The sequence below is a fragment of the Leucoraja erinacea genome, chromosome 7 (assembly GCF_028641065.1).
Source record: "Leucoraja erinacea ecotype New England chromosome 7, Leri_hhj_1, whole genome shotgun sequence".
Taxonomy (NCBI): Eukaryota; Metazoa; Chordata; class Chondrichthyes; order Rajiformes; family Rajidae; genus Leucoraja; species Leucoraja erinaceus.
In genome coordinates, this window is record NC_073383.1 from 45170810 (window position 1) to 45185896 (window position 15087).

The following is a 15087-nucleotide window of genomic DNA, read 5'->3' on the forward strand; positions in this document are numbered from 1 at the left end:
TTTACTCGTAGTAGGTAGGCATGTTAGTCATAGGTAATCAAGGGTCGTCGGAGATAGTCGTAGATAGCCTTCGTCTTAGTCGATGGGAGGTTAAACGAAATCGAAGAAGGTCGTCTTCACTCTCCACTATTCTAATTTTCTAATTTGTGTCTAATTTTCCCAAAATTAGGTGTAGCTAGTCTTCAACATAGTCGAAGGAGGTCTTCTACATAGTTGAAGGAGGTCTTCAACATGTCATTTTTTTTAAACTCTTCAAAACTCGCCAAATAGGTGGCCCAAGTGGGACAGCCCCTTTAAACGCATGCCAATGCTGTTCTTGGTCGATTTTGAATTAGTTTCTTTCCGAATATCGCCCCTAAACGCACTGAACGTATTTTTAAGATCAGAACAATGAAGAACACTAACGGCGAAAAGCAGAAACAAGTTGGGCACAAGATGGAATAAGTTACAGTTGGATTTTGTAATAAGAGTTTCACCATCAGCAGGAAACGCTCACGCTCAGCTGGAGTGACGCAGCGTGAACAGCTCCGCCTTCAACAGGGCTCGCGTCAGTTTAAATTCTAAGATGGCGGCGGCCAGCGGACGGTCGGGGATGCGATGGAGGTGAGTCGGGGGGAAGGAGATGTTTAAACCCGGGAACTGGAGGCTTTCGCGTCGGTCACTCCGGCAGAGCGTGAGCGTTTCCTGATATGAGGAAGGTTGAGGCAGACGCGGGCGGCACAGATCGAGGGCAGCTTCTCCGGGGCTCCCTCCGGCCCGCGATGAGTGCGGGTCAGCGTTTGACCCCGGGAGCGGGATCCTCCCCGATTGTTGGCCCTGGTCTGCCTCATGTTCAAAGGTATTGCCACTACCACAATTTGACGGGTTGGATCAACCCATAAATAATGTGCACCCCACCACCCTGGCTGCAACATGTGCCTCCCCTCTGGATCGAGGTTGACTTGCTTGCAAAAGGACACAAAGTAGCTCAGCGGGTCAGGCAGCATTTCTGGAGAACGTGGGCCATGAGTTATTCCAACCCTTCAAGATTTGCCTCCACTTCAATACTGAAGATGTGAGATCTAGTCTAAGGAAAGAGGAGGAGTGAAATGTAATAATGGAGGGAGGTATATCAGTGGAAAGAGATGGGGTGGTGGAAGAGGAAGGATTAAAGGGAGATGGGAGACAAGTTTATGATGTAGGTTTCTCTTCCCTCCTCCCCAACTCCTATTAGTTTGAAGAAGGATCCCAACCAAAACTGTCCATTCCCTCCACAGATGCTGCCTGACCCGCTGAGTTCCTCCAGCATTATGTTTTGCTCAAGGTTTCAGCATCCACAGCTTATTGTACCTCCATAATTGTGGGGATGTTGGTAATATGAAATGCCTGCCCGATCACACCAATGTAGTATGACCAGATGTTGGGATTTTTTAAATGTTGATTGATGTGAGCATCTTACTAAAAGCAGTGCCCATTGAGGTAAAGCTGACATGCTATACAGTAGCTGTTGTCAGGATGTTGGCATGTGTCTGGCATTGACAGCATGTAATCACCATTCCTGATTACTCTGCAATTCTGCCTTCTTGAGCCACTCATAACAGGAAGTTGCTGTTCGCAAGAATGATTTCGAACAGGAATCCCATGGGCATTTGAGGGAAGTGAACGTAGGGCAGAAGTGATAGAGCAGGGGAATAGGACAAACTCTCAACAGTTAGTACTTCAAGAGTGGCTTTCTGGACCACCTCCATGTTGGGGAATGGGAGTAAGGAGAAGGCATCATCAGGCAAAGAATTGATCATCCCCTCTCGCTCATCCAAGCTCACTTCCCTCCTGGAGTGTTTTTTCTGTCCAGTATATTTTGCAGTGCCAGGCCTGTCATTTGAAAAGAGCAGGCAATACAGTTCTCACTGTATATCCTATGGGGGCTCGCATTGAATAAGGCAATATGCCTAATCTAATCCCAGTGCACCAGCTTCAGACATTGTCCACAGAGACCAAATTGCTATTTACATAAACGTGATGAGCATGTACCAGAATGTATTATCTTGAGCTGCCTTGGCTACTCCCAGTGCGACGGCATATTAGCAAGGCCTCCATACCATTAAATCATCATGGGGGCAACTACAAAATAACCCCACTTGTAATGTTAGTTAGTCTATAGCCTTCTTGTTTTGAATGTGAAGTGATCCACTTCAACATTTATCAAGGTAGCCCCACTATCTACAACATATGTTGCAACAACTCACAAAGCTCTTCGGACAACACATTTCAAATATCTTAACTCTGGAAGGACAAAGACAGCAAACCGATCAATGTTAAGAGTAGAGAAATTGCGAGGTTGTCACTTTTATAACTACTGCAGCATTAACCTTTTTTTTTTCTTTCTCTTACAACAGTTGAAAAAAAATCAGTTGCCTTGTGTGAATTAATGCGTTGGTTTCGGGCTAGTTTGAGGGCCTCGTCATGAATATCCATCAATCTGGAAGTCGGCTTGTTAGGATTTTGAGACTGTGCACCCGAGGATCCACTGCAACTGGTTACAGAAATTGCAGAACTTTGATCCAAAAACATGGATTTGAGACATTAAGGAAACAAAATGGCTTGTCTTGCCATCTGAGAAATTGTATGGGCTTAACTTTAATCCGCTTCCAGTATTCTGAAAGGATACATCAAATTCCCAGTGAAGCAGAAGATGTAAATAACTGTGACAGAGACACCAAAGATTCTAGTGTTTTATCTGATCCTTCCATTGGCAGTTCAGCAAAAGGAACATCATCTCAATACAGTGGACCAACCTCTGAGGGTTCTTCCACAGAGTTGGAAAGACCAACTGAGATGAGGACATCTTGGGAACAATTCTGTAATGAGCTTCGACAATGCACCTCTCCCAGTGATGTGTTAGACTTGTATGAACACTCCAAAATGGCGTGGAAATATACCAGCAATGCCCTGACAACCATGTGGGAAACGATAAAGAGAATGTCAGATGATCAGAGACGTTACGAACAGAAGTTGATGTTCGAGCATCCACTCTTTGAGAAGATATGCCAGAAGGCCTTGAAGGAAGCTCAGCTAATGAGCTGTAATGACTTGGTGTATAGCCTCTTCGCTTTGGTAAAAATGGGGGTGAGCCAGCAGAGTCGTCTGATCCAGACACTGCTCAGAGTCTCCCAGGTAAATACAACCAGGGCCTTGCTGTTGACAGAACTGGACAGAACTGTAGGCTGACTAGTTACAATTTACCTCTGTGACATGATATCATTTTATGGAAAAATAAACCTGTTTTGTAACAGAGATTCAAATAGTCAGTTTGAAAGAAGAGCAGCAAATATTAAATTGTGTGTAAAGGTGGATATTGATTGACATTCCTAAATGTTTAGAACTTTTTACCCACTTGCCATGCAATAGGAATATTCCAAAAATTATAAATGCGGAGAACTTTTAATTAATTAAAATAACCTGACCAAGTTGCCGTACTAAACAGGGGTGTGCTTATGGAAGAAGACACAGTGCTCAGTAGCTCAGCAGGTCAGGAAGCATCTCAGGACAACATGGATTCCCTTCTCCTATGTCCAACTAGTCACGTCCCCTTCTCTCGTCTCCCACCAGCGGTGACCCTTTCTCCCATATCCCAACAGAATCTGAAGAAGGGCCCTGATCCGAAACATCGCCTATCCATGTTCTCTTGAGGTGCTGCTTGTCCCGCTGAGCTACTACAGCACTTTGTTTCTTTTTTTGTAGACCAGTATCTGCAGTTCCTTGCTTCTAGGGGTTAACTGGCACCTTTGCTCTTGTTTTGGTATTTTTATACGATTACTCCATGATTACATCTTGGAATTGGCTGTGGATCAGTTGAATCTTTTTCAGATTGTGATCAATAAATTTTTGAAGAGATGTATTAAGGGAAATAGAATAAAGGAGATAGTGAGAATTGATTAGTCATGATTCAGTTGAATGGCAGAATGGGTTGTATGCTCTCTTCCTAATGTTTTTACCTCAGTGGGGAAACGGTCACATTCTTGGGGGGAAATTTAACAGAATCAGAAGTGACTTATTAACTCATAGTTTAGTCTAGAGATACAGTGCAGAAGCATGCAGCGTTTGTGCCGACCAGCGATCCCCACACACTAACACTATCCTGCACACACTAGGGACAATTTATAATTTTACCAAGCCAATTGGCCTACAAACCTGTACATCTTTGAAATGTGGGAGGAAACAGGATATCCCGGAGAAACCCTACGCAGGTCCTGGGGGAACGTACAAATGCCTTGGTCAGGATCGAATCCGCTGTAAGGCAGCAACTCTACCATTGTGCCACCGTGCCACACCAAACTGTAGAGCTTTGACCTGATGCTTGATTTGTCGGATCGCTGAGCTCTCTTGCTTACTGTGCTGTAGCTTCACCAGGCCGCTGTCCCGTTTTTAGATGTCTCTCTGCAGTCTTCAGTGAACTAGGAACATCCCAGAAAGGAAATTGGAGTGTATGATTAAAATATATTTTATTTACCCTCGTGGGGTGTGTATAATAGTTTAATAAAACCCAGTTTTCTAAAACATAGTTTATTTATCTACTATCATTCGTATTTTTGCTAGACTGACAGATTAATTTTAGATGTGTGTGACTGCAAGTAGCATACTGTGTGTTCAATGTGTCTGTCCTGCTTGTAGGAGCGCTTGAACGACTTTGACGAGAGGGCTCTCTCGGTACTGTCCAGCTGCTTGAGGAACATGGAAGAGAGCAAGAACGTCATTTCACTGCGGGCAGGCTTGAGGTAAGCTGATGGACAAAGCAGAATCGCAGCTCTTCCTGATGTGCTTTACAACTCGCTGTAAATACTGGAACCCATTGCTGCTATCCTGATCTTCCTATTATTCCTTCAGGCTTTGTAGCAAAGCTGTGAGTTACTGCACCAGACCAAACTCTGTTTGTGTTCAGTGTTAGGCCTCTCTCTCCGCATCTACATATACTTTACCTGCCTGTGGTACTTTTACCAAATTTCCTGAGAAGGCACCTTTGCTGTTTCCCAGCTGCAGTGTTTGGTAGTCAGATTCCTGCTCTCACCACTCTCTACGTAAAGAAATGTTTCCAAATTTCCAGATTGGATTTAGCAAGTTAGTTGTATGTATGAACCCCCACCCCCAGCCCACTGAATCTATGCCGATAATCAACAACTAATCCTATCCTAAATCTGGATCTCATTTTGACTACATGTTCCCATAAATTTTTCCCAGATTCGACTGCTACTCGGGTACACACTTGGGGCAATTTGTAGAGGCCAATCAACCCAATGACCACCATGTTTATGGGATTATCGGAGGAAACCTGAGAACCCAGACAAAACACACATTATCATAGATGGAATGTGCAAACTACTTAGACAACCAGGGCTCGAAATTAACGGTTGCCCTGGTGCCACTGACCACTCAAAGCGCTGCCAGGCAACCTAAACACCGAGTCATTTTGCCCGGCTAGGCAACCAGATACTGGTTTGTACCGAAGATAGACACAAAAAACTGGAGTAACTCCGTGGGTCAGGCAGCATCTCTGGAGAAAAGGAAAGCGATGTTTTGTGTCGGCGGTGACGGCTGTATTGCGTGGGATAGATTCTAGGTGCGGGGTGAGGAATGGTTGGAGCGAATGACGGGCCCCGCACAGTGGCTCCATCTGCTCCTCCCGCCCGCTCTGATAGCGGCCGCTGCTTGCAAACCCGCTAACAGCGCACTTTCAAAACAAACCCTCCCGCACACCGAGGCCGGTAGGAGGTTGGGAGGGGGAGGCCTCGGCGTGCGGGAGGGTTTGTTTTGAAAGTGCGCCGTTAGCGAGTTTGCAAGCAGAGGCCCTTATCAGGGCGGACGGGGTGGGGGCGGTGGAGCCACTGTCGCGGCTGCTGCTGCCGCTGTTCAGGACCCGTCATTTGCTCTGACCCTTCTGAAGCAGCTGCACCAAAGATACTATAGCTATGGGATCTTTGAGCTGCACCGCTCGGCCCCGCACCTTGCTGTTGGCTGGCGGAGGAGGGAGGCGGTGGCGAGGAGTTCCCAATGGCCAAGGCAGTGGGGCGATGTTGTCCGAGGCGCTGACTCTCCTTCCTCCATACCTCGCCCCCCTTTCTCTCTCTCTTGTACGCCCCCTCCACCCCTTCCCACCCCCCCCCCCCTTATCCTGGGACCCCTCCTCTCCCTCCCGCACTGATCCCCATTCCCGCCTCGATTCAGTCCTCACTGACATCCCATGTGCTCCCCTCCCCATCTCCCCTCCCCAATCTATTCATCCTGCGCTGATCACCCTATCCACCTCGCATTGATTCTCTTGCCACCCACCCACCCACCCCCCCCCCCCCCCCTCCATCCTACACTGGTTCCCCAATTCACCCTGTGCTTACCCCTTTCCCATCCATCCTGCACTTCTCCTCCATCCATCCTGTACTGATCCCCCATCCATCCTGTACTAATCCACGCATTCATCCCGTACTGACCCACCCTCCATTTACCCTGCACCTTCCCCTCATTCATCCTGTAGTGATCCCCCATTCATCCTGCACAGACCCTCCGATCCACACTGTATTGACCCACACCCCATTCATCCTGAACCTCCCATAGATCCTGCGCTGATACCCCTGCCCCATTCAAGAAGAATGGGGGGAACAGTCTGAAGAAGGGTCTCGACCCGAAGCATAGAAACATAGAAACATAGAAATTAGGTGCAGGAGTAGGCCATTCGGCCCTTCGAGCCTGCACCGCCATTCAATATGATCATGGCTGATCATCCAACTCAGTATCCCGTACCTGCCTTCTCTCCATACCCCCTGATCCCCTTAGCCACAAGGGCCACATCTAACTCCCTCTTAAATATAGCCAATGAACTGGCCTCAACTACCCTCTGTGGCAGAGAGTTCCAGAGATTCACCACTCTCTGCGTGAAAAAAGTTCTTCTCATCTCGGTTTTAAAGGATTTCCCCTTTATCCTTAAGCTGTGACCCCTTGTCCTGGACTTCCCTAACATCGGGAACAATCTTCCTGCATCTAGCCTGTCCAACCCCTTAAGAATTTTGTAAGTTTCTATAAGATCCCCTCTCAATCTTCTAAATTCTAGAGAGTATAAACCAAGTCTATCCAGTCTTTCCTCATAAGACAGTCCTGACATCCCAGGAATCAGTCTGGTGAACCGTCTCTGCACTCCCTCTATGGCAATAATGTCCTTCCTCAGATTTGGAGACCAAAACTGTACGCAATACTCCAGGTGTGGTCTCACCAAGACCCTGTACAACTGCAGTAGAACCTCTCTGCTCCTATACTCAAATCCTTTTGCAATGAAAGCTAACATACCATTCGCTTTCTTTACTGCCTGCTGCACCTGCATGCCTACCTTCAATGACTGGTGTACCATGACACCCAGGTCTCGCCGCATCTCCCCCTTTCCCAATCGGCCACCATTTAGATAATAGTCTGCTTTCCTGTTTTTGCCACCAAAATGGATAACCTCACATTTATCCACATTATACTGCATCTGCCAAACATTTGCCCACTCACCCAGCCTATCCAAGTCACCCTGCAGTCTCCTAGCATCCTCCTCACAGCTAACACTGCCCCCCAGCTTAGTGTCATCCGCAAACTTGGAGATATTGCCTTCAATTCCCTCATCCAGATCATTAATATATATTGTAAATAGCTGGGGTCCCCGTACTGAGCCTTGGGGTACCCCACTAGTCACTGCCTGCCATTGTGAAAAGGACCCGTTTACTCCTACTCTTTGCTTCCTGTTTGCCAGCCAGTTCTCTATCCACATCAATACTGAACCCCCAATGCCTTGTGCTTTAAGTTTGTATACTAATTTCTTATGTGGGACCTTGTCGAAAGCCTTCTGGAAGTCCAGATACACCACATCCACTGGTTCTCCCCTATCCACGCTACTAGTTACATCCTCGAAAAATTCTATAAGATTCGTCAGACATGATTTACCTTTCGTAAATCCATGCTGACTTTGTCCAATGATTTCACCACTTTCCAAATGTGCTGCTATCCCATCTTTAATAACTGACTCTAGCAGTTTCCCCACTACTGATGTTAGACTAACTGGTCTGTAATTCCCCATTTTCTCTCTCCCTCCCTTCTTAAAAAGTGGGGTTACGTTTGCTACCCGCCAATCTTCAGGAACTACTCCAGAATCTAAAGAGTTTTGAAAGATTATTACTAATGCATCCACTATTTCTGGAGCTACTTCCTTAAGTACTCTGGGATGCAGCCTATCTGGCCCTGGGGATTTATCGGCCTTTAATCCATTCAATTTACCCAACACCACTTCCCGGCTAACCTGGATTTCACTCAATTCCTCCAACTCCTTTGACCCCGCGGTCCCCTGTTATTTCTGGCAAATTATTTATGTCTTCCTTAGTGAAGACGGAACCAAAGTAGTTATTCAATTGGTCCGCCATATCCTTGTTCCCCATGATCAACTCCCCTGTTTCTGACTGCAAGGGACCTACATTTGTTTTAACTAATCTCTTTCTTTTCACATATCTATAAAAACTTTTGCAGTCAGTTTTTGTGTTCCCTGCCAGTTTTCTTTCATAATCTATTTTCCCTTTCCTAATTAAGCCCTTTGTCCTCCTCTGCTGGTCTTTGAATTTCTCCCAGTCCTCCGGTATGCTGCTTTTTCTGGCTAATTTGTACGCATCATCCTTCGCTTTGATACTATCCCTGATTTCCCTTGTTATCCATGGATGTACTACCTTCCCTGATTTATTCTTTTGCCAAACTGGGATGAACAATTTTTGTAGTTCATCCATGCAGTCTTTAAATGTCTTCCATTGCATATCCACCGTCAACCCTTTTAGAATTAATTGCCAGTCAATCTTGGCCAATTCACGTCTCATACCCTCAAAGTTACCTTTCTTTAAGTTCAGAACCATTGTTTCTGAATTAACAATGTCACTCTCCATCCTAATGAAGCGTTGCCCATTTCCTTCTCTCCATAGATGCCGCCTCACCCGCTGAGTTTCTCCAGCACTGTTGTCTACCCGCATCCATCCCGTATTGAACCCCCCCCCCCCCCATTCAACACCACTGACATCCCCCACGCTCTCCCCTCACAATTTTACCTACTCCAACCAACACGTACTAATTCACCTGCCTCAATCCATCCATTCTGCACCGACTGCCTTCTAAACCCTCCCCCCCCCCCCCCCCATCTATCCACCCCGCACTGATTCACACACACACACACACACACACACACACACGCACACACACACACACACACACGCACACGCACACACACACACACACACACACACACACACACCCCTCCCTGACCCTATTGTCCTGAGAATGTCTTCAGAGCGAACTTTGACTATGTTTGATAATGGAATGCAATCAAATGTGTTTTAATTCCCAGTGTTATTATTTGTTTTCATCCATAAAGATGGATTAATTAAATTGTGAACACGTGGAACATTAAAACCGCAGTGTTCGATTGTCACTGCTGCCGTTGACACGTTATTACAGAATTCATTTTAACGCAAAACAATGCTCTTAATATGGAGTATCAGTACTGTAGTTATTTAATGAGCAACATTCCCAACTATACATACGCATTTATGTGACCATGGTCCAGGATTTATTGACACGGGTTGATCATACGCTGAATAATCCAACCACATTTTTGTTTGGAAGTGGAAAGAACTAATAGAAATTGCATTCATTGCAATGTGTAAAAAGAGTTGAGATACTGTCTTATAATTTTGCTGCATGTCATTGTGGGATATATCATGTCTTGATTGGTGAATATGTTTAGTTTGTGACTTTATTTGAAATAATATGTGAATGCTTCATTGACTGGTAAACTACGCACTTCGTCCGAGCACATTATCGCACGCGTCATGCAAGCCATCTTAAATGACCACCTAAATTGTCATTTTGCAACCTAAAAAGCTGCCAAGGTTGCCCGGCTGGCAACAGTGAAAAAAAGTTAAGCGAGAGCCCTGACAACACCTAAACTCAGGATTGAACTGGGGTCTCGTGCTATGAGGCAGAGGCACTCCTACCTGCACCATTCTGCTGACTTAGAATAGACTTTTGTATGCTTGCTTGTTAGTCATTTCAATGTTAAAAGTCCATTACCACATCACCCTGTAGTCTTTTTCTTTAAGACCTTAGAGCCCCAGGATGTTCATTTTTTTTGCACTAATAGTAACAGCAACTTGGTTCTAGTGTCCAGGTGTACCGGCTCTTGGGCAGGGCCGGTACACCTGGCGTCAAGACCAGGTTCTTAAACCCATTGAGGAAGCCATCAGCATGGGAATCAGCAGCTGCAGACGAGCGCGCCCCACCACCCAGATAATCACCTTCGTGAAGGCCGGAGTGCAGCTGCCAAGAAACACAGCAGCCAGGAATCCGTCAGGAATCTTGATGACAGCGCAGGATTGGCAGCTTTCCGTAGACCAGGTAAAACAGCTGAAGTTCCCACAGCACATTGCCACGACCACCCTGAGGCCAGATATCCTCCTGGTCTCAGAGGCGACCAAAAACATTGTCTTGTTGGAACTGACAGTGCTGTGGGAGGACCGTCTAGAGGAGGCCCACGAGAGGAAGATGGCCAAGTATGAAGAACTGGTCATAGACTGCCGTAAGCAGGGCTGGAAGGCAAGGTGTATGCCCATCGAGGTTGGCTGCAGAGGTTTTGCAGAGCAATCGCTCTACAAAGCCTTGAGTGCACTGGGCATCAATGGAGTAGCAAGGAGAAGGGCCATCAAGAACACCACAGAGGCAGCGGAGAAGGCCTCGAGATGGCTCTGGATCAGGAGAGGAGGTCCATGGGGAGGAGCGAATGCCACCTGAACACAAGTCGTGGTCTGATCAACCACGGCTGGGTCGCCTGGGTGAGGGTGTCTGATGTTGAAAGACCCGAAACACCCAATGACCCCAGGCAACATCACTGATGATGTGTTCAGGAGCATCTATAGATGTATTTGTATCAAAACAGCAACTTGGTTCTAGTGTCATCTTTATAAATCAGTAATGCCTCGTATCCAGAACATGTATTTTATGTATACAACCTTTATGCATAAAGCAGTGTAATAATCAAAGGCAATAACAAATTTAAGCATTACTGATTCTGGACAAAGGACGTGGTTTTCCTTGATGCCCCTAGATTAAGGATTCTACTCTTCCACTCCTGTTACACAGTGATATTGTGAAATTCCACATTTCCCACATTTGATTCTGCACCTTTCCCAAGGTAATGGATGGAAAATGATCAGAACTGATGTCCAGAACAACCTGGTATACTATATGTAATGTAAAAACTGAAAATTCCAGAAACACTTAACAGGTCAGGCAGCATCTGTGGAGAGAGAAACAGAGTTAATGTTTTGGGTCCAATGAGGCTCTCAGACCCTAATCATAATCTTGTTTCTCTTTCCACAGATGCTACCTCACACTTTGAGTTTTTCCTGCATTATTTGTTTTTATTTCAATTTTGCAGTTTTTATTATGATTATCATAACCTTGTGTATCGGCCCAGCATGTGGCAAGCAAGTGGCTTGGTAGAATTTACATCCCATCCTTGACTTACTTAGCTTGTCCAGATAAGTATGCTTTCAAATGACTGGAACCAGTTTTCAAAATGTTAATCTTTCACACCTGGAGAAACAGAATTGGATACAATATTTGTTGTTCTTCTTGCAGACTACTTGTAGAACTACGTATTTCACAAATTAAGACGGTGGTGGCCCTGCAGACTATAATGAGATGTATTGGTAAAGAATCTTCAATGCCTCTAAAGAAGAAACTGGAGGTAGGGCGCTATTTAATTCTCATAATGGAGGTGTTACCATTTAAGCCAAGCCGTGTTTAGGTTTATTACTGTTACACATACCACGATACAGTGAAAAGCTTTTGTTTGTGTGCTATCCAATTAAACCTGTACAACATATAGAGTGAAGAGTCCATTCCTTCCATCTCGTTGAGAAAGTTGTGGTTGATTCAACCACCTCCATATGGAAAGTGGATCGGGTAATAAAAAAGGCATATGACATACCGGCCTTCCATCAGTTGGGGTATCGAGTATTAAAGTTGGCAAATCATGTTGTAGCCATATAAAGCTAGGGTAAGACTTCATTTGGAGCATTATATGCAGTTCCAGGTCGTCACATTATGGAAAGGATATTCAGGCTTTTCAAAAGTTTCAGTTATCAGGAGAGGTTGAACAAACTTGGATTTTTCTCATTGGAGCTTTGAAGGTTAAGTGGAGACTTGATAGAAGTGTAGACTTCTCATGCAATATAGTATGAGCAGGTTGACAGGGCAGGCAGTCAGTCTTTTTCCCAGGATGGAAATGTCATATAATCGCTTAAGATGAGCGGAGGAAAGTTTAAAGGAGATTTAAAAGATATATTTTTGTTTTGCCTGATAGGTCAGTACTTGGAATGAGTGATTGGAAGGTAGAGGTTAGGACCAGTCAGTCTCAAAGGAAGGTGAGGCAGGGAGAGGTGAAGAAATATGGTGCTACTCATGGGCTAAAGTATGATTATTTTAATTCAATGCATGTGGGATTGCAGGGAAAGCAGATTAATTTAGAGCCTCAATCGGTCCTTGGGGCTATGATGTTCTGGCCATTGCAGAACATTGTTTGCAAGAGCTACACGTCTGGCAATCAATCCGGGGTTTGAATGAGAATGGATAAAAGAGGTGGAAGAGGTTTGCTACCAACAGGGAGACTGTCACGGCACACTCAGAGAGGACATACTGGAGGGTTCATCCAATGAGGTGAGCTTGAAGAAAGATGCATGCACCGTAATAGGATTGTACCACAGGCCCCTTCAATAGCAAGCAGGAGATGAAGGAAAAGATCTGTGGACAGGTTCCGGAGAGATGCCAATGCAAAAGAGTTGCCTTTGTGGGTGACTAACTTACTCAATATTGACAAACTTGCTCAGTGCCAAAGATTATACGGACAGTATTTGTGACGTTTATCTAAGAGGGTTTGTTGAAACTATATGTGGATAAGAGAAGGGTACATACTGGACCTTGTAATAGGAAATGAAGGGCAGTGGATGTTGTCTACATGGATTTTAGTAAGGCATTTGATCTGTTCACCCTGGTAGGCTGATACAGAAGGTCAGGTTGCAGGGGATTAACAATGCTAATGGTTGTATGGATTCAGAACTGGTGAGGAAGTATGCAGCATGATCTAGATTAACTTCAGAAATGGGTGGGGAAATGGCAAATGGAGTTTAATCCGAGCAAGTGTGAGGTTTTGCACTTTGGGAGGTCAAATGTAAGGGGAAAATATACAATTGATGACATGACCTTGAACAGCATTGATGTGCAGAGGGATCTTGAAGTTCAAGTCCATAACTCCAAAAGTGGCAAAACAAGTCAAGTCAAGTCAAGTTTATTTGTCACATACACATACGAGATGTGCAGTGAAATGAAAGTGGCAATGCTTGCGGACTTTTGTGCAAAAGACAAACAACAAAACAACCAAACAAATTATAAACATAATCATAACACACATATTCTTTTACATAATAAATAATGGAAGGAAAAACGTTCTGTAGAGATAGCAGTAAAGAAGGCATTTGGCATGCTTGGTTTCAGTGGTCGGGGCATTGAGTATTGGAGTCAGGAAGCTTTGTAGGATTTTGGTTTGGTCTTATTTGGAATATTCTGTGCAGATCTGGTCTTCCCATTACAGGAAGGATATGGGGGCTTTGGAAAGGATGCATAGGAGGTTTACCAGATGGATGACTGGATTGGATGTATTAGCTGTAGCAGGGGTTTGGACAGACTTGGATTGTTTTCTCTGGAATGCCGGAGACTGCGGGGAGACCTGATAGAACTATATAAAATTACTAGACTAAGTGGGACCCATTGGGTCCCTGTCACACGGGAGGCCTGATCCCCCAACGTAATATTCCTCCACTCACCCGTTTCCCCCAATGCAACCCGTCCCCCCAAAGCAATATTGCACCGCTCGCCCGTTTCCCCCTCCCCCCAATGCAACCCATCCCCCCAAAGCAATATTGCACCACTCACGCAGCCCCCAACTGCGCAGGCACGGCTCATTTCCCATCATCCCCCAGCACTCCCTCTCCTCTTCACCCTCCCTCTTCTTTCCCCTCTCCTCCTCCCCGCCCCAAGCCGTCCCTCACCTCTCCCTCTGTCTCCGTTCCGGTACCCTCAGTCACTCCCTCCCTCCCACCCTCCATAACTCCTCCCCTCCTATCCTATCCCCCACTCCTCACCTCCCTATCCCCCCCCACTATACCTCCTGACCTCCCCCACTACTCTCCTCTCCCTCTATTCCCCACTCCCTACCTCGCCCACTCTCCCCTCCCCTCCCTCTATTCCTCCTCCTCCCCCACTCTCCTCACCTCCCCCACTTTCCCCCTCTCCCTTTCTTCCCCTCCCTCAATCCACACTCCCTCCTCGCCTCCCCAGGATCTTTCCCCTCTCCTCCTCCCTTCCCCCAATCCCTCACCTCTCCCTCTCCTTTCCCCTACCCTCAGTCACTGCCTCCCTCCCTCTAGAGACTGCGGGTAGGGGAAAGGAGAGGGAGAGGTGAATAAATCACCTCCATCCATAAAAAGCAGCATCTGCAGTTCCTTCCTTCACAGGTCATTCATTGTTAGCTGTGATTTAGATCCCGTTGACTTGACGATTGGACCAGTTTGAATCGCAAGCGCACGCGTGCGTGCGTAATTCCGCGCAAACTGCTCGGCCCGCGCAAACTGCTCCGGCTCAGCTGCCGCTCGGCCCGTCCCCGTCCTGGCCGAACGCCCGCTGCTGGTGTTCGGCCCATCCCTGCCCACCTGCTGCTGCCACTCGGCCCGTCCCTGCCCTGCCCACCCACCTACCTGCTCGTCGCTGCCGCCTGGGAGAGGGGTAGAGAGGGAGAGCGTGACTGGGGTAGAGAGGGAGGGGGAGGGGCAGAGAGGGAGGGTGGTAGAGATTGATGGGAAGGGGGGCGCGTGGCGTCACGGAAGAGGGCTGGTCCCCGAATGCAATACACCACCACTCACCCATAGGTCCCAATACTCATCACTCCCTAGAGAGGGAGGGGTAGAGGGGGAGGGGTTAGAGAGGAAGGGGGAGGAGTAGCGA

At 46.5% G+C, this 15087-nt stretch overlaps 1 protein-coding gene across 2 annotated transcripts in view; it reads left to right on the plus strand.

Moving 5' to 3' along the window:
- Positions 1–506: 506 nt before the first annotated feature.
- Positions 507–15087, plus strand: part of fastkd2 (FAST kinase domains 2) — a 62045-nt gene continuing 47464 nt past the window's right edge. For both annotated transcript variants that reach the window (XM_055638434.1, XM_055638433.1), the window contains exons 1-4: positions 507–603; positions 2376–3153; positions 4651–4754; positions 11668–11776. In XM_055638434.1, the coding sequence (XP_055494409.1) occupies positions 2443–3153; positions 4651–4754; positions 11668–11776 (924 nt within the window). In that variant the 5' untranslated portion in view covers positions 507–603; positions 2376–2442. The remainder of the gene's footprint in view (positions 604–2375; positions 3154–4650; positions 4755–11667; positions 11777–15087) is intronic.